The following is an 18,274-nucleotide window of genomic DNA, read 5'->3' on the forward strand; positions in this document are numbered from 1 at the left end:
AAGTCCGGACGGAGATCACAGATGCCAGAAAGGAGATCGCAGAAATGAAACAAACTCTGGAAGGGTTTATAAGCAGAATGGATAGAATGCAAGAGGCCATTGATGGAATTGAAATCAGAGAACAGGAACGCATAGAAGCTGACATAGAGAGAGACAAAAGGATCTCCAGGAATGAAACAATATTAAGAGAACTGTGTGACCAATCCAAAAGGAACAATATCCGTATTATAGGGGTCCCAGAAGAAGAAGAGAGAGGAAAAGAGATGGAAAGTATCTTAGAAGAAATAATTGCTGAAAACTTCCCCACACTGGGGGAGGAAGTAATCGAACAGACCACGGAAATACACAGAACCCCCAACAGAAAGGATCCAAGGAGGACAACACCAAGACACATAATAATTAAAATGGCAAAGATCAAGGACAAGGAAAGAGTGTTAAAGGCAGCTAGAGAGAAAAAGGTCACCTATAAAGGGAAACCCATCAGGCTAAAGTCAGATTTCTCAACAGAAACCCTACAGGCCAGAAGAGAATGGCATGATATATTTAATACAATGAAACAGAAGGGCCTTGAACCAAGGATACTGTATCCAGCACGACTATCATTCAAATATGACGGTGGGATTAAACAATTCCCAGACAAACAAAAGCTGAGGGAATTTGCTTTCCACAAACCACCTCTACAGAACATCTTACAGGGACTGCTCTAGATGGGGGCACTCCTAGAAAGAGCACAGCACAAAACACCCAACATATGAAGAATCGAGGAGGAGGAACAAGAAGGGAGAGAAGAAAAGAATCTCCAGACAGTGTATATAACAGCTCAATAAGCGAGCTAAGTTAGGCAGTAAGATACTAAAGAGGCTAACCTTGAACCTTTGGTAACCACGAATTTAAAGCCTGCAATGGCAATAAGTACATATCTTTCAATAGTCACCCTAAATGTTAATGGGTTGAATGCACCAATCAAAAGACACAGAGTAACAGAATGGATAAAAAAGCAAGACCCATCTATATGCTGCTTACAAGAAACTCACCTCAAACCCAAAGACATGTACAGACTAAAAGTCAAGGGATGGAAAAACATATTTCAAGCAAACAACAGTGAGAAGAAAGCAGGGGTTGCCGTACTAATATCAGACAAAATAGACTTCAAAAGAAAGAAAGTAACAAGAGATAAAGAAGGACACTACATAATGATAAAGGGCTCAGTCAAACAAGAGGATATAACCATTCTAAATATATATGCACCCAACACAGGAGCACCAGCATATGTGAAACAAATACTAACAGAACTAAAGGGGGATATAGACTGCAATGCATTCATTCTAGGAGACTTCAACACACCACTCACCCCAAAGGATAGATCCACTGGGCAGACAATAAGTAAGGACACGGAAGCACTGAACAACACAGTAGAGCAGATGGACCTAATAGACATCTATAGAACTCTACATCCAAAAGCAGCGGGATATACATTCTTCTCAAGTGCACATGGAACATTCTCCAGAATAGACCACATACTAGGCCACAAAAAGAGCCTCAGAAAATTCCAAAAGATTGAAATCCTACCAACCAACTTTTCAGACCACAAAGGCATAAAACTAGAAATAAACTGTACAAAGAAAGCAAAGAGGCTCACAAACACATGGAGGCTTAACAACACGCTCCTAAATAATCAATGGATCAATGACCAAATCAAAATGGAGATCCAGCAATATATGGAAACAAATGACAACAACAACACTAAGCCCCAACTTCTGTGGGACGCAGCAAAAGCAGTCTTAAGAGGAAAGTATATAGCAATCCAAGCATATTTAAAAAAGGAAGAGCAATCCCAAATGAATGGTCTAATGTCACAATTATCGAAATTGGAAAAAGAAGAACAGATGAGGCCTAAGGTCAGCAGAAGGAGGGACATAATAAAGATCAGAGAAGAAATAAATAAAATTGAGAAGAATAAAACAATAGCAAAAATCAATGAAACCAAGAGCTGGTTCTTCGAGAAAATAAACAAAATAGATAAGCCTCTAGCCAGACTTATTAAGAAGAAAAGAGAGTCAACACAAATCAACAGTATCAGAAACGAGAAAGGAAAAATCACGACGGACCCCACAGAAATGCAAAGAATTATTGGAGAATACTATGAAAACCTATATGCTAACAAGCTGGGAAACCTAGGAGAAATGGACAACTTCCTAGAAAAATATAACCTTCCAAGATTGACCCAGGAAGAAACAGAAAATCTAAACAGACCAATTACCAGCAACGAAATTGAAGCGGTAATCAAAAAACTACCAAAGAACAAAACTCCCGGGCCAGATTGATTTACCTCGGAATTTTATCAGACATACAGGGAAGACATAATACCCATTCTCCTTAGAGTTTTCCAAAAAATAGAGGAGGAGGGGATACTCCCAAACTCATTCTATGAAGCTAACATCACCCTAATACCAAAACCAGGCAAAGACCCCACCAAAAAAGAAAACTACAGACCAATATCCCTGATGAACGTAGATGCAAAAATACTCAACAAAATATTAGCAAACCGAATTCAAAAATACATCAAAAGGATCATACACCATGATCAAGTGGGATTCATCCCAGGGATGCAAGGATGGTACAACATTCGAAAGTCCATCAACATCATCCACCACATCAACAAAAAGAAAGACAAAAACCACATGACCATCTCCATAGATGCTGAAAAAGCATTTGACAAAATTCAACATCCATTCATGATTAAAACTCTCAGCAAAATGGGAATAGAGGGCAAGTACCTCAACATAATAAAGGCCATCTATGATAAACCCACAGCCAACATTATATTGAACAGCGAGAAGCTGAAAGCATTTCCTCTGAGATCAGGAACTAGACAGGGATGCCCACTCTCTCCACTGTTATTTAACATAGTACTGGAGGTCCTAGCCACGGCAATCAGACAAAATAAAGAAATACAAGGAATCCAGATTGGTAAAGAAGAAGTTAAACTGTCACTATTTGCAGATGACATGATACTGTACATAAAAAACCCTAAAGACTCCACCCCAAAACTACTAGAACTGATATCGGAATACAGCAAAGTTGCAGGATACAAAATCAACACACAGAAATCTGTGGCTTTCCTGTACACTAACAATGAACCAACAGAAAGAGAAATCAGGAAAACAACTCCATTCACAATTGTATCAAAAAAAATAAAATACCTAGGAATAAACCTAACCAAAGAAGTGAAAGACTTATACTCTGAAAACTACAAGTCACTCTTAAGAGAAATTAAAGGGGACACTAACAGATGGAAACTCATCCCATGCTCGTGGCTAGGAAGAATTAATATCGTCAAAATGGCCATCCTGCCCAAAGCAATATACAGATTTGATGCAATCCCTATGAAACTACCAGCAACATTCTTCAATGAACTGGAACAAATAATTCAAAAATTCATATGGAAACACCAAAGACCCCGAATAGCCAAAGCAATCCTGAGAAAGAAGAATAAAGTAGGGGGGATCTCACTCCCCAACTTCAAGCTCTACTATAAAGCCATAGTAATCAAGACAATTTAGTACTGGCACAAGAGCAGAGCCACAGACCAATGGAACAGACTAGAGAATCCAGACATTAACCCAGACATATATGGTCAATTAATATTTGATAAAGGAGCCATGGACATACAATGGCAAAATGACAGTCTCTTCAACAGGTGGTGCTGGCAAAACTGGACAGCTACATGTAGGAGAATGAAACTGGACCACTGTCTAACCCCATATACAAAAGTAAACTCAAAATGGATCAAAGACCTGAATGTAAGCCATGAAACCATTAAACTCTTGGAAGAAAACATAGGCAAAAACCTCTTAGACATAAACATGAGTGACCTCTTCTTGAACATATCTCCCCGGGCAAGGGAAACAACAGCAAAAATGAGTAAGTGGGACTATATTAAGCTGAAAAGCTTCTGTACAGCAAAAGACACCATCAATAGAACAAGAAGGATCCCTACAGTATGGGAGAATATATTTGAAAATGACACATCCGATAAAGGCTTGACGTCCAGAATATATAAGGAGCTCACACGCCTCAACAAACAAAAAACAAATAACCCAATTAAAAAATGGGCAGAGGAACTGAACACACAGTTCTCCAGAAAAGAAATACAGATGGCCAACAGACACATGAAAAGATGCTCCACATCGCTAATTATCAGAGAAATGCAAATTAAAACTACAATGAGGTATCACCTCACACCAGTAAGGATGGCTGCCATCCAAAAGACAAACAACAACAAATGTTGGCGAGGCTGTGGAGAAAGGGGAACTCTCCTACACTGCTGGTGGGAATGTAAGTTAGTTCAACCATTGTGGAAAGCAGTATGGAGGTACATCAAAATGCTCAAAACAGAATTACCATTTGACCCAGGAATCCCACTCCTAGGAATTTACCCTAAGAACGCAGCAATCAAGTTTGAGAAGGACAGATGCACCCCTATGTTTATTGCAGCACTATTTACAATAGCCAAGAATTGGAGGCAACCTAAATGTCCATCAATAGATGAATGGATAAAGAAGATGTGGTACATATACACAATGGAATACTACTCAGCCATAAGAAAAGGGCAAATCCAATCATTTGCAGCAACATGGATGGAGCTGGAGGGTATTATGCTCAGTGAAACAAGCCAAGTGGAGAAAGAGAAATACCAAATGATTTCACTTAATCTGTGGAATATAAGAACAAAGGAAAAACTGAAGGAACAAAACAGCAGCAGAATCACAGAACTCAACTCAAGAATGGACTAACAAGTACCAAAGGGAAAGGGACTGGGGAGGATGGGTGGGTAGGGAGGGATAAGGGGGGGAGAAGTAGGGGGGTATTAAGATTAACATGCAAGGGGGGGTAGGAGAAAAGGGAGGGCTGTACAACACAGAGAAGGCAAGTAGTGATTCTACAACATTTTGCTATGCTGATGGACAGTGACTGTAAAGGGGTTTATAGGGGAGACCTGGTATAGGGGAGAGCCTAGTAAGCATAATATTCGTCATGTAAGTGTAGATTAGTGATACCAAAAACAAAGAAAAAAAAAAAAAGGGCAGTTCCTGTGTGGTAACCTCCGAGTTCTACACAAGGGTATAAAGGGCATATAAAAGTGTAGGCAAAGGGTCTGTTTGTGTTTATACAGAGGATCAAAGCCTAATCGGGCTACCCCAAAAATGAACTAAGATACGATATGAAAAAGAACTTCCAACATCAGCACTCTCTGGAAGACTCATGCCAGAAGATGATCATCAAAAAACCCCAACAAAGATCCACGCACTGCTACAGCTGTAGATGCACTCATCCCACCCGTTCCTGGACTTGCCATGGGAATGAGGAAGGAGATATCTAAGCTGGCCTGTGCATACAGTAAAACAACAAATTTGACTGGATCTATACTGTTGGAACTCAACCAAGAATTTGGAGAAGTGCAAATTGTAGCGCTCCAAAGTCTTACAAGTACAGACTATTTACTGTTAAAAGAACATATGGCATGTGAACAGTCCCCAGGAATGGGTTGTTTTAATTTGTCTGATTTCTCTCAGACTGTTCAAGTTCAGTTGGACAATATCCACCATGTCATAGATAAGTTTTCACAAATGCCTAAGGTGCCTAACTGGTTTTCTTGGTTTCACTGGAGATGGCTGGTAATTACAGATATGCTTTGGTTGTGTAACTATACTCCTATTATGTTAATGTGTGTGCGCAATTTAAGTAGTAGCTTAAAACCTATTCATGCTGAAGTTACTCTACAAGAAGATATGCCAAAGAAATAATCAATCTTCCCATGTTTTCTTCCTCCTGCTACTTCTACAGCTTTTCTTCTTCCTTACTAATTACAACCCTTAAATAGAATTCGTGCCTCGTATCAAATTTATCGAGTATCATAATTCTTCCAAGTGGTAAAGATACCTCAAGACAAATGCTGGGCATAGAAGCCACAGGGCATAAATATGCAAAGAAATAAAAAGCTAACCATTTCAAACAATAAGGCTTCTCTCTCACTTACCAACTTCACATTTCCCTGTATGGCCCCGGAAGATGACTGGTTAGCCAGAGACGGGTAAGATTCCTCAAGGGAGGAACAACCTAAGACAGGCACAGTCGCAGGGGGGCCATCAGGTGAGAAATTGGGGATCAACAGAGGTGAGGCTTAGAACCTCACCCCCCCTGTTCTGAGAGAAATCTTCTGCATACGTGGACGTTTTATTGCCCTGGTCTGGCTTGGATTAACACATAGTCTACAGGCACACACCTGATCATCTACATTTGCTCTCTTACAACACTAAACTATGTTTTCTACCTTTATCTTGTATCTACCTACCACTTCAGCATTTTATTAAAAATAATAATAATAAAGAGAGAAATGTAGTATCCACACATAAAAAAAAAAAATAAAAAAAAAGCAGTTCCTGTGTGGTGACCTCCAATGAGTTCTACACAATGGTATAAAGGGCAGATCAAAGTGTGGGCAAAGGGTCTGTTTGTGTTTATACAGAGGATCAAAGCCTAATTTGGCTACCCAGAAAATGAACTAAGATACGATATGAAGAACTTCCAACATCGGCACTCTCTGGAAGAGTCATACCAGAAGATGATCATCAAAAAGCCTCACAAAGATCCAGGCGATGCTGCAGTTGTAGCTGCATTCATCCCACCGTTTCCTGGACTTGCTATGGGAATAAAGAAGGAGATATCTAAGCTGGCCTGTGCATACAGTAAAACAACAAATTTGACTGGATCTACACTGTTGGAACTCAACCAAGAATTAGGAGAAGTGCAAGTTGTAACTCTCCAAAATCTTACAACTAGAGACTATCTACTGTTAAAAGAACATATGGGATGTGAGCAGTTCCCAGGAATGGGCTGTTTTAATTTGTCTAATTTCTCTCAGACTGTTCAAGTACAGTTGGACAATATCCATCATATCATAGAAAAATTTTCACAAATGCCTAGGGTGCCTAACTGGTTTTCTTGGCTTCACTGGGGATGGCTGGTAATTATAGATCTGCTTTGGTTATGTAACTGTATTCCTATTATGTTAATGTGTGTGTGCAATTTAATTAGTAGTTTAAACGTATACATGCTTAAATTACTCTACGAGAAGATATGTCAAAGAAATGATCAATCTTCCCAGGTTTTCTGCCGTCTGCTACCTCTACAGCTTTTCTTCTTCCTTCCTAATTACAACCCTTAAATAGAATTCGTGCCTCATTTCGAATTTACCGAGTATCATAATTCCTCCAAGTGGTAAAGATACCTCAAGACAAATGCTGGGCATAGAAGCCACAGGGCATAAATCTGCAAAGAAGTAAAAAGCTAACCTTTTCAAACAATAAGGCTTCCCTCTCACTTACCAACTTCACATTTCCCTGTATGGCCCCGGAAGATGACTGGTTAGCCAGAGACGGGTAAGATTCCTCAAGGGAGGAACAACCTAAGACAGGCACAGTCGCAGGGGGTTCATCAGGTGAGAAATTGGGGATCAACAGAGGTGAGGCTTAGAACCTCTCCCCCCCTGTTTTGAGAGAAATCTTCTGCGTCCGTGGATGTTTTATTGCCCTTGTCTAGCTTGGATTAACACATAGTCTACAGGCACACACCTGATCATCTACATTTGCTCTCTTACAACACTAAACTAAGTTTTCTACCTTTATCTTACATCTACCTACCACTTCAGCGTTTTATTAAAAATAATAATAATAATAATAATAAAGGGAGAAACGTGGGATCCACATATAAATCAAGTATAAAAATCAAACATATATTCATATTTGACCTGAGTGTTTATAGTTCATAATGCGTGATCAAAACCGAAAGTTTCTGTGATGGCTGCCCTTGCACTGTTCACCATGTAAGAACTTATTCACTATGTAAGAATTTGTTCACCATGTAAGAACTTGTTCTTTATACTTTAGAAGATTGGAGACTGTTGAGAATTAGGCTTGGGGTGGATTAATGATTGTGCATTGAGTCCCCTATACAGAATTTTATTGTTGTTAACAACCATTTGATCAATAAATATAAGATATACCCTCTCAAAAAAGAAAAAAGATAACTAATATTTGCGTCTTAGTTAAGTTTTAAATATTAATTCCCTAGTTCTGTTAGTCATTGTTTGTCATTCCTGAATGCTGTCACTGCTACTCTTGCTAATGGTTCTTAAATTGCCTCCAACTGGTCTGTTTTGCTGATTTGTTTCCTCTTTTCCAATACCTCTTGAGATTTCACAACTTCTGGCCTTTTGGGAGATTTGTACTTTATCTGTGTTCAAGTAGAAAGAGAAACTATTTTTCTTCTAATTTAAGACTTAAAGAGCATAATTCTTGACTCCTTCCAGCTTTTCAGACATAGAAGGAAGCATATATTTTAATAAAAGAAAAAGTCCACCTCAAAAATGCTTTTTAATGAAAATAGCTTATTTTCCAAAAGTGAAAGAAAGTTCATCTACCTTAGAGTTAGTTTTTTAATAAATGGACTATTTTTTTCCAGCAGTTTTATACAAATATGAACAGAAAGCAAGAATTCCCATCTATCCCTTCTCTACCCCTCTCATGGTTTCTCCTGTTACTAATATCTTGCATTATTGTGGCATTTTTGTTATAACTAATGAACCAATACTGATGCAGAATTAACTGGAGTCCATAGTTTACATAGAGGTTCAGTCTTCGGGTTGTAAATTCTGTGGGTCTTGATGCTTGATGATGCTCACGTATCTGTCCTTACAGTATCATACAGAACAGGTCCACTGCCCTAAAAACCCCTGAACCTCACCTATTCATTTCTTTTCCTCTTTCCGCACCCTCAGCCCTGCAGTCACTGGTCTTTTTAGTGTCTCTGTAAAGTCTTGCCTTTTCTAGAATGTCATGTAGTCGGAGTCATACAGTATCTGACCTTTTCAGAAGACAGACCTCTCACCCAGCAGCGTGCGTTTATGGCTCCTCCGTGTCTTTGGGTCTAGTGATTGGCTTTCTCGATCATCGCTCACTAATACATCCCATTGTGTGGCTGTACCACAGTTTATTCACCTATTGAAGGAAATATTGGTTGCTTCCACGTTTTGGCAGTTAGGAATAAAGCTGCTATAAACATCTGTGCTCAGGTTTTTGTGTGGACCTAACTTTTCAACTCCTTTGGGCAACTACAAGGAAGGCAAATGCTGGGTCATACGGTAAGAGTATGTTTAGTTTTGTCAGAACTGCCAAGCTGTCTTCCCAAGCGTCTGTATTGTTTTGCATTCCCACCGACATGAATGTCCGCTGCATGCCCTCGCAGCATTTGGGTTGCCTGCGTTCTGCATTTCTGTCATTCTGATGGATATGTAATGGTATCTCACTTGAATTTGCATTTCCCTAATGACTCATGATGTTGAACATCTTTAAAGATCTTTTGCCCATTTTTAAATTAGGTTGTTTAATATTCTGGTGTTGGTCATTGCCAAATCCAAGGGCACCTAGATTTTCTCCTGTGTTGCCTTCTAGAAGTTTTGCATTTTATATTTAGGTCTGTGATCTATTTTGAGTTTATTTTTTATGAAAGGTCTGTGTCTTCATTTTCTTTTTCTTTTCCGTGTGGATGTCCCGTTGTCCTAGTACCATTTGCTTGAGACTCTCCTTTCTCCATGAATTGCCTTTCCATACCTCTGGGCTGTCTGTTCTGTTCCACGGGTTTGTTTCCTCTTCGGCCAGCGCCACTCTATGGTAACAGTAGCTTTAATAGTAACATTTGAGGTCGGGTAGTTATCAGTCCTCTGGATTTGCTTTTTGCCTTCAAATTGTGTTGACTATTCTGGGCCTTTTGCCTTTCCTTCTTACTGTTTGTCTTTTCTTATTTGTGTATGTAAAATGTGATATCATTATAATACTTTTTTTCTTTCCTGACTTTATTTTTAGGAAGATTTCGATGTGGATCATTTTGTATCTGGCGGCAGGAAGCACGTCCAGCTGGAGGAACTGAGAGACGACCTGGAACTCGACGATGAGCTTCTTAAGACCGCCATGGTCGGACTCATCAACAAGGACTATGCAGATTTTGTTAACCTTTCAACAAACTTGGTAAACCTTTAAGCCACAGTTCCTACCTGTCAGTATATTTACACACACACACTTCTTTCTTGCTCATTTGTTCTTAAAAGTGCTGAGTGTTTTTAGAAACCTTTCGGTTGATTTTTCCCCAAACAACTTGAAAAAATGACTAATCTCAACAAGAAAAGAACTAATCTTTTTGATAAACATCTTTTGTCTTTAGTTTTTTTACTCATTTAATATGGTTCTTGCTTGATTTTTATTATTAAATAGTGAAAAGTGAAGTACAGTGATATGGGTGTGTGTTTGTGTTAGTTGCTAAGTGATTACTATGAAATCTCACTGGTTAGGCTAATTTGCAAGAAAAATAATCAGGTTTTCCTAAGGAAATATTTAGTTAACTTTGAGGTCTATGTGCTGCTAGTCAGAGCTAGGTTGAGGGAACATTGTCCAGTATTGATCTTTAGGAGACGTGGTTTTATAAAAACATAAGAATGGTTTGTAATAAACTTGTCAGTTGGTTGTAAAAATCATTTAGAAATGCTTGAGTTTTAATACGCACAAAAAGTCTTCTTGTTCATATTTTATTTTGTTTTTAAATCTGTTTGTCAATTGGGAATTTCAAGAAGCATGACAGTTAATGAGCCATATTTGCTTTTGGGAAATATGCCACTAAGATAAATGTTCCAGTAGGATTAGGAACCCAGACCATTTCATTTCTGTTCTATTATTTTGAATTTTTTCTCAAGGTTTACAATAATGTTGAGAGATACAGCCCATCAGACTTTCACATCAACTGGTAGAGTATCCTAAATTGTAGGCAGATAGCTGTTCCTCACCCATTAAAATTCTTCAATTTCATGTAAAACTTCATCCAAAGACAAATTGCACATAAGGAAGCTTTCATGCCCTTATTTTTATAGTCTAGTGAATATTAACAATGTTTCCATATTCTATGAGTAATACCTGTGGCAAAATAACATTTCTGCTATTTAGCTGATTAGCAGGATGTGGCTGCACAGAGAAGAACCTAAGTCTAGTACACCTTGGTCATTAAGCAGATCCTGCACTTACCCCTTGCTGTGATGTGCTTGTGGCAACATGATTTTGCCTTTAGGTCGGCATGGACAAAGCCCTCAACCAGCTCCCTGCGCCTCTGGGACAGTTACGAGAAGAGGTTCTGGTAAGTCATCAGATAATATTAAACAGTCTGTGGTAAAGCATGGCGTGCCCGGTTGTCTTCTCCAGGAAGAATTCCTTTTTTAATTTGCTAGATTTGTTGTTTTTTAATGGTCCCTGATTGTAGCATTCCACCTTCAAAGAAGTTGTCAACTTCCTACAGTCAGACACAAACAAAACCAGAAAGTTCTCTGGTTTGTTTTTTACAACTTAGGAAACATATTTGATTTGAAAATGACAGATTCTGCGAGTAGATGGCTTAAAATGTTAGGGGAAGAGAAGGGCATTTCCAAATTCAGCTTGTTTTAGCCGCCTCACTCATATGTAAATGGTCTCCAACTTATGAATGGCTTGTATCTTAAAAGTTTGTAATTTTACAAGTATTTTCCCAAATAATGTTTTAGATGTGGTTAGATTCCTAGACCAGTTCACAAAAGCTGTTTAACATCTCATGTATCCAAGGGATAATAAAATGTAATGCCTAATAAATGTTACATTTTAATGCTCCTCTGGGAAAATGTGCTGTGGGACCCCGACCTCTAAGCCCCTGGGAAGCGGGACTCCTCCTGGATGAACAGTAGAGGGGAGTTTGGGCATCAATTCCAGCAGAAAATCACGTTGCCCTGTCCTCCCCCGGTGTCCTGTCTGGCTCAGGCCTCGGACGCCCCGTCTCGAGTAGTTGTGATGCCCTGCCATAAACGTGATGCACTGTACCCCACTTCCCATGTGTATCCCCACTAGACCACACCAGCCTGAGTGGCCTCTCACACGCAGCCCCTAAGACAGTGCCTGGCGCCTTGTAAGTAAAGACACAATGCATGGATAAAGCTGGAAAAAAAGACAAAACGCAGAATAATAAATGTCAATTCTGAGCAATCCAGAAGAGGGGTATGCAGAAAAGATGTCAAAAAGAAGTAAGTTTGAGCTGTGCCTTGAACTGGCACATATTTGTGAGTGTTTACGTCTTGTTTGAATGTCACAAAAGCCCGTTCATGTGCTTTTCCTTGGAATGGAAGAGAAGTGGTTTGTGGCCCGCTGCTGGACCCCACAGCTGGACCCCAACAGCAGCTCGCGGGTGGCACTCCGGCCGTCGTTCTGGCGCGCCACCCCCTCCCTTCCAGCCTGTGGCTGTGGTGTTCCCTGAGCCTCACCTTCCTTTACCGTCCGCCCTTCTCCCCAGACTTCCTCCCTGCGGGCAGATGTGCTCTGCTGACTTGTCCTCTGAACCTCCTGGGCTGCCACTTGCACGCAGGATCTGGTCCTGCCTCGCTGCCTGCCAGCATCATATCCCCGCCCCTTTTCCACAGCCACCTTTATAGCCACTTTTCTCCTAATCAGCCACAGACTTGCCCTCGCCTTTTGATCTCAACTCATCAAGCTGCTCTGTGAGGTTCTAAGACCCCTGGAGGATAAGACTGTTTCTGCCTTGTTCCTCCTTGTGTCCTTACTGGCTTCCACAATAGCTGACAGTATTTCATCATGTTTGTTGAATGAGTTAGTTCACCTTTCTGTGGAATGGTGGTGATTTGTCTGGTTTATTCTAGTTGGTGCCATTACCTTTGTTTTGGCCCTGATTCCCAATCACCTCATACTTGACGAGATTCATTAGCTTCTGGACATGTTTCTCCACCTATGACCTCTCCCACATTCCAGCCATCCTGTTCCTCATTTCTTGATTCCTACTATTCCCAAACATTTCATGATATATCAGTGCTTCAGCACTCCCTAGTTCTCCAAATATAGAGTCCAGTGTAAAGGCCTTATCTGAGTGGAGTCCTCCTAAATTAGCCCATCCCTCTTAAATTCTGCTTCTCTGCAAGGGGAGCCGGCAGTGCACCCAGGTGCGTGCCTCCCTGTCCCTGCATCTGGCACACGCAGTCGTCTCCTCCTGCGTTTGCCCTCTGATAACCCCCTCCCCACCTCTGCCAGCATACACACGTCTTCAGAGTCAGACTGTAGCCCTAACTCTTCTCCAGACTCTCCTGTACTTTGACTCAGATTATCCTTTCTCTGTCCTGACCACCCATGACATTCGTTGTGTATGTATTTTTTTTCTCTTGGGCACTAATTCTGTGTGACCTCAGCTCTCTGTGTGTCATCTTACCCCCAAATTATGAGTATCCTTGATGGCAGTTGTGTCCAGTGTTTTGTATTTTTGTCACTATCTGCATAATTTGGCTTATAGATGTTAAGTTCTATGGAATTGAGTTACATGTATAAATTTTGTAATGTTACCAATCAGTTTCTGCAGTACATTTTCTTTGTTTTTTTAAAGAGTGTTAGGTTATCTGTCAGTGAAGGAATCTGTGTAGTAGATGAATGAATGTCTAAACAAGTGGACATTAGGGACAAAAAGGTCCACACCAGTGTTGCATGGGCTCCCTGGAGCACCTGGGAGCCGGGACCCACGGTCTGGCTGGCTCCTCCAGGGCCTTCGCGGAGAGGGAGTGGGCGCCTCGGCTTGAGGCATCAGTAGCTCAGCTCCAGAGCTGGAGCCTGGTCTTGTCACCCCTGGTCTGACTGACATCCCATTAATAAAAGGACTGTGGTAAATTAGTTGATTTTTTTAAAAGACAAAGGAAATCGCATATTCTCCTTGTGTTTTAATTTATTCATGGTAGCATTAAAGTTTTTAAAGAAGGCAATATATTTCTTATGCTCTGTGCCAGCTAAAAGCCCTCCCCTCATGCCTTCTCACTTCTCATACTTCTCAGTACTGTGAAACTGTTTTGTTTTTGTTTTTGTTTTTTTTGAGAGGGCATCTCTCATATTTATTGATCAAATGGTTGTTAACAGTTAACAACAATAAAATTCTGTACAGGGGACTCAATGCACAATCATTAATCCACCCCAAGCCTAATTCTCGTCAGTCTCCGATCTTCTGAAGCACAGCAATCAAGTTCTTACATGGTGAACAAATTCTTACATAGTGAATAAGTTCTTACATGGTGAACAGTACAAGGGCAGTCATCACAAAAACTTTCGGTTTTGATCACTCATTATGAACTATAAACAATCAGGTCAAATATGAATATTCGTTTGATTTTTATACTTGATTTATATGTGAATCCCACATTTCTCCCTTTTATTATTATTATTATTTTTTTAAATAAAATGCTGAAGTGGTAGGTAGATGCAAGATAAAGGTAGAAAACATAGTGTTGTAAGAGAGCAAATGTAGATGATCAGGTGTGTGCCTGTAGACTATGTTGAAACTGGTTTTTTAAAGGTCTTTTGTATGTATATATTTATGCATTATAATGTTATGTTACCTGTTTGAAGTAAGACAGAATAGAGGTACCTGAGTGGTCGTGAAATTTAAATTCCTCATTTCTTCCAGTTCAATAAACCGTAGTAATATCAGTGAGGCACTTTACAGCTTAACAGGCATGTACCTTTCTGGCGTGCTGGTAAAGAAGGTACTTGTAGGTAGAGGCAGGGCCTAACTGGGCTTTCCAAATCAAATACTCCCAGTGTTCCGTGGCAGGTTGTTTTTGAAAAAGTAGCGTTTTGCTCTCTCATTCTGCCGTGTTTATCTCTCCTTTTGTTTCCCCCCTTAAATATGCTTCTCCAAGCACTGCATTCACATTCAGTGGTCCTCGTTTTGATTCCGTTCTCTGGTCTTACTGATCATTATCATGTAATGGCAGTGCTGGGTCGGCCTTCACGGCTTCTGACTCTAGCCGGTGCTCTCGCCATTGTTTCTAAGTTCAGTAACATATTTTTAAAAATCCCAAGGGAAAAGGCCTGTTTTACAGACCTACCACTCAATTCTCCATTAGCTGTCCTCTCAGCTCTTGTCCAGATATTTCAGGAATGTAGTACATTTCTAGAAAAGATTGTAAGCTTCATGAGAGCGGGCAGTTTCTCTTGTTTTACACACAGATGTCCTCATGTTCTAGGAGAATGTCGAGCTTACCAGTAGGTGCTCAGTAACTGTTTGCTTCATGAATGACTTTGTATCTATATGTTCTTCTAAAGATGAGAATTTCTATAATGTTCTTCAACCCCATTGATATTTATAATGTAATAATGTCTTCAGTGAATTGACACTTAGACATGTAGGTGTATCATGCATGAGTAAACTGAGAGGATAAATATCAGACACTAGAATTAAAACATGAAAAAAGGTCATAAGAAAATAAATGTAGTGCCAATAGAGAGGTTCACTTAAGATGGAAAAAAGAAAGAAGGAATAAGAGTGCAGAAAATGAGAAGCAAAAAAGTGTAGATTTTTTTTTTTAATCATAAACTTGCAGCTGAATATTGAAATGTACATGTTCTAGAAAGCCAAAATTAAGATTTGCTTTCCTGGGAAGTCAGTATTTATAGAAATATTTAACATGTGTAGGATGCTTGAAATAATTCTAAATTGACTTTCGGCTTTGCATTTTCCTGCAATTAGCATGGGGCACTAAGATCAGTAAGACTAAATATAGTATAACGTTTTCCCTTAATTTTATTTTTATAGATGTGTGTATTGAGGCTTATCCAAGTTATTCTCACTTAAGAATATTGAAAAAATCTTAAATTCTCAAAGGTCTAGGGAAACATCTGCCCTAGAAGTAAGCAGGTCAGTATTGTTTACTAAATTAATACTTCACACCAAGGCTAAAAAAATGTTTTTTAATTAGAACTTATTTCTGAAAAAGAGGAAAATCCAAGCCTAAGGCTTAGTGTTTTTGAACAAAGCTCAGGGAAGTGGAGTGCGTGAAGCGGTGATGCTAGAACACGGTGTTACAGAGCTTTCAGTCACAGGCCACTGTCCCAGCACGTCACCTTCAGGGTGCCCGCTGTGAGGATTCCTCTCTGGACTTACCTTCCGTGAGGACTACAAAATCCTTGTTGGTTTTCAAGGAGCAGAAGAGCATTCATCTTGCTCAGATTTTGTGGATTTGCACAGAGTATCACCGCTGATGTGTCTTGTGCAAGCACTATACCTATAAGAAATAGTATAGGAGACATTTAGTTGAAATCAAGAAACAGGAAAGAAAAAGCTTGTACAGTAAGAAAATGGCAACCATTTCCTTTGTTATACTGGGACTCCAACTACCTGCCTAGTCTGAACTTCATATCAGCTAGCTGGGTGAGCAGATGAGATCAGTGTGTGGTACAGTGGGAAAAGCATGGGTCTGTACTGCATGTACCAGCTGGGCAGCCCGCATCGAGGGACTTCAGCTCCCGGTGTCATTTGGAATGGAAGGCTAGTGATGACCCCGCTCGGTTGTCTGACAGTCAGTAGGGTCCTGTCAGCTGGTGCCTGGCACACAGTAGGCCCTCGTCATGTCTCACTTGGGTCTGTCGTAAAGTCTCGTTGACAGCCGCACCATTTCTCCATGAGTAGTCGTGAATAATCTGCTGCAAAACCAGCTGAAGCCCAGAGTCAAAGTAGTTCCAACTCTGGGTCATGCTATAGAGGCATCCTGGGTTTCTTAATTTTAGGAATTAAAATTTCAATTTGGAAGGGACCTTAGAGACACTATGCTCCATGTCCCATTGTTACATAGATTACAAAATGAGACGTTCAGAGAGGAAGTCTTTCTTGGGGCCTAGGTCGCTGCTTCCTTTCATAGTCAAGATGGGTGAATGGTCAGCAGCTGCCTTGTTTGCTTCCTCAGGCCCCTGCGTGTGTGCTTCGGCCCTTTCTACCTCCTTAGTCATTGCTTATCACATCTCCATGAATGTCCATCCTGACCAGTCCCATGTAGCCCATTTGTCGTGAACTGCTCTGCGTCTCTGGTGTGCTCAGAAGTACTGACAGCCCCACCAGCTGCGCCCTCTCAGCGTCCGTGGCACCTGCCTCCCGGCTTCCTTTCCATCCTGCCCGGTCCTCCTCTGCTCCTTTGACAGAAATACCTGTGATCACTGTACCTTTGCAGCGTTCCATCTTTAACACAATAAACATGATACTCTACCTTGCTCAGAATCACCTTTGAGGATCTTTTCCTTAACTCAGATCAGCATCTTTGAGCTGTGGAGAAGGGAAAACCGGGACAGTGTGAGTGGTTAGTACATCATGCTCGTTAGGGCAAAAAATGTTTAGGTGATTTATGAAGAACAAACGTACACTAGGTCATTCAGGAAAGCGTTATGAGTTAACCTTTTGCGTTGGTCACACTGGGCAATTACTGTCCCTCTGACCTAATTTGGAGGCTACAAATACTGGGCTGGGTGGATCACTGATGGTCAGTGGTGGCATTTCACATTTTCTCATGATGTGGATTTCTCCCCTCCCTAACTGATTGGTCATGAACAGGTACAGGATGCCTCAGGAAAGCCCAGCAGATGCTTCAATGCCTTTGTATTTTTCTTCTTTTGCTACTTCCTTTTGGGTGGAATTGATGCTATCTACTGTGTTTTAGGGGGAAAAAGCATTTATTACACCTTACGGCAGATACACAATGAACGTCCTCTGTCTGGGACCCAGAATATAGAGACTGACTGCTCTTTTATTTGGTAAATGTAAATTTCAAGTTAAGCTGTTCTGCAATATTTTGTTTATTGCTGTTAGAGGGACAGTTTTACTTTATTGAGAAAAAAGCATTTGGTGTCTTAGACAAAAGGAGAATGAGACAGGTCGAGAAAAGAAGAGGGCTCGGGTGTGAATAATAGGATAGGGCAAGGGAGAGAGGAAAGGGAAGCTGACGATGAAGGCGGTCGTGGGCAGCGGAGCCTAGGAATGGCTGTGGGGACCTGTGGCTGTGCCCGCCCTGACCTCTTGCAGCCCCCAGGTCTCACCTGAGCAGCAGCAGGGCTTGCGGACTCAGCTGCCACCCCCGGGCACCTGGAGCGGTCGGTGCCTATGGCCCACAGTGGGAACTGGAGGCATGAAAGGCGTGTTAGCTTTCCCCTGAAGACGAGGGGGCCCTGGAAAAACCCTCTCTGGAGAAAGTCACAACACGGCAGGTGCTGGAACACCACCATGGCTAATTGTGTGATGTGTTCTCTCGAAAATGAAAACACTTAATTTTTCTAAAGTGTTTCTTTAATTTCTATATTCTAAACTCCTATATAACTAAATTTCTATAATTGTCTCTACC

At 40.7% G+C, this 18,274-nt stretch overlaps 1 protein-coding gene across 6 annotated transcripts in view; it reads left to right on the forward strand.

Moving 5' to 3' along the window:
• LOC118921346 (conserved oligomeric Golgi complex subunit 2-like) overlaps window positions 1-18,274 on the forward strand; it is a 51,153-nt gene that overhangs the window by 13,620 nt on the left and 19,259 nt on the right. For 4 of the 6 annotated variants that reach the window (XR_008992862.1, XR_008992860.1, XR_008992861.1 and 1 more), the window contains exons 2-3: window positions 9,924-10,085; window positions 11,173-11,238. Coding sequence is in view for 2 of the 6 variants with exons in the window: in XM_057489430.1 (XP_057345413.1) it covers window positions 9,924-10,085; window positions 11,173-11,238 (228 nt within the window). In the remaining 4 variants the exon portion in view is untranslated. Of the gene's footprint in view, window positions 1-9,923; window positions 10,086-11,172; window positions 11,239-15,705; window positions 18,271-18,274 lie in introns of those variants that run through there. The other 2 variants (XM_057489431.1, XR_008992863.1) reach the window with 2 other exon arrangements.

The sequence above is a fragment of the Manis pentadactyla genome, chromosome 12, assembly GCF_030020395.1.
Source record: "Manis pentadactyla isolate mManPen7 chromosome 12, mManPen7.hap1, whole genome shotgun sequence".
Taxonomy (NCBI): Eukaryota; Metazoa; Chordata; class Mammalia; order Pholidota; family Manidae; genus Manis; species Manis pentadactyla.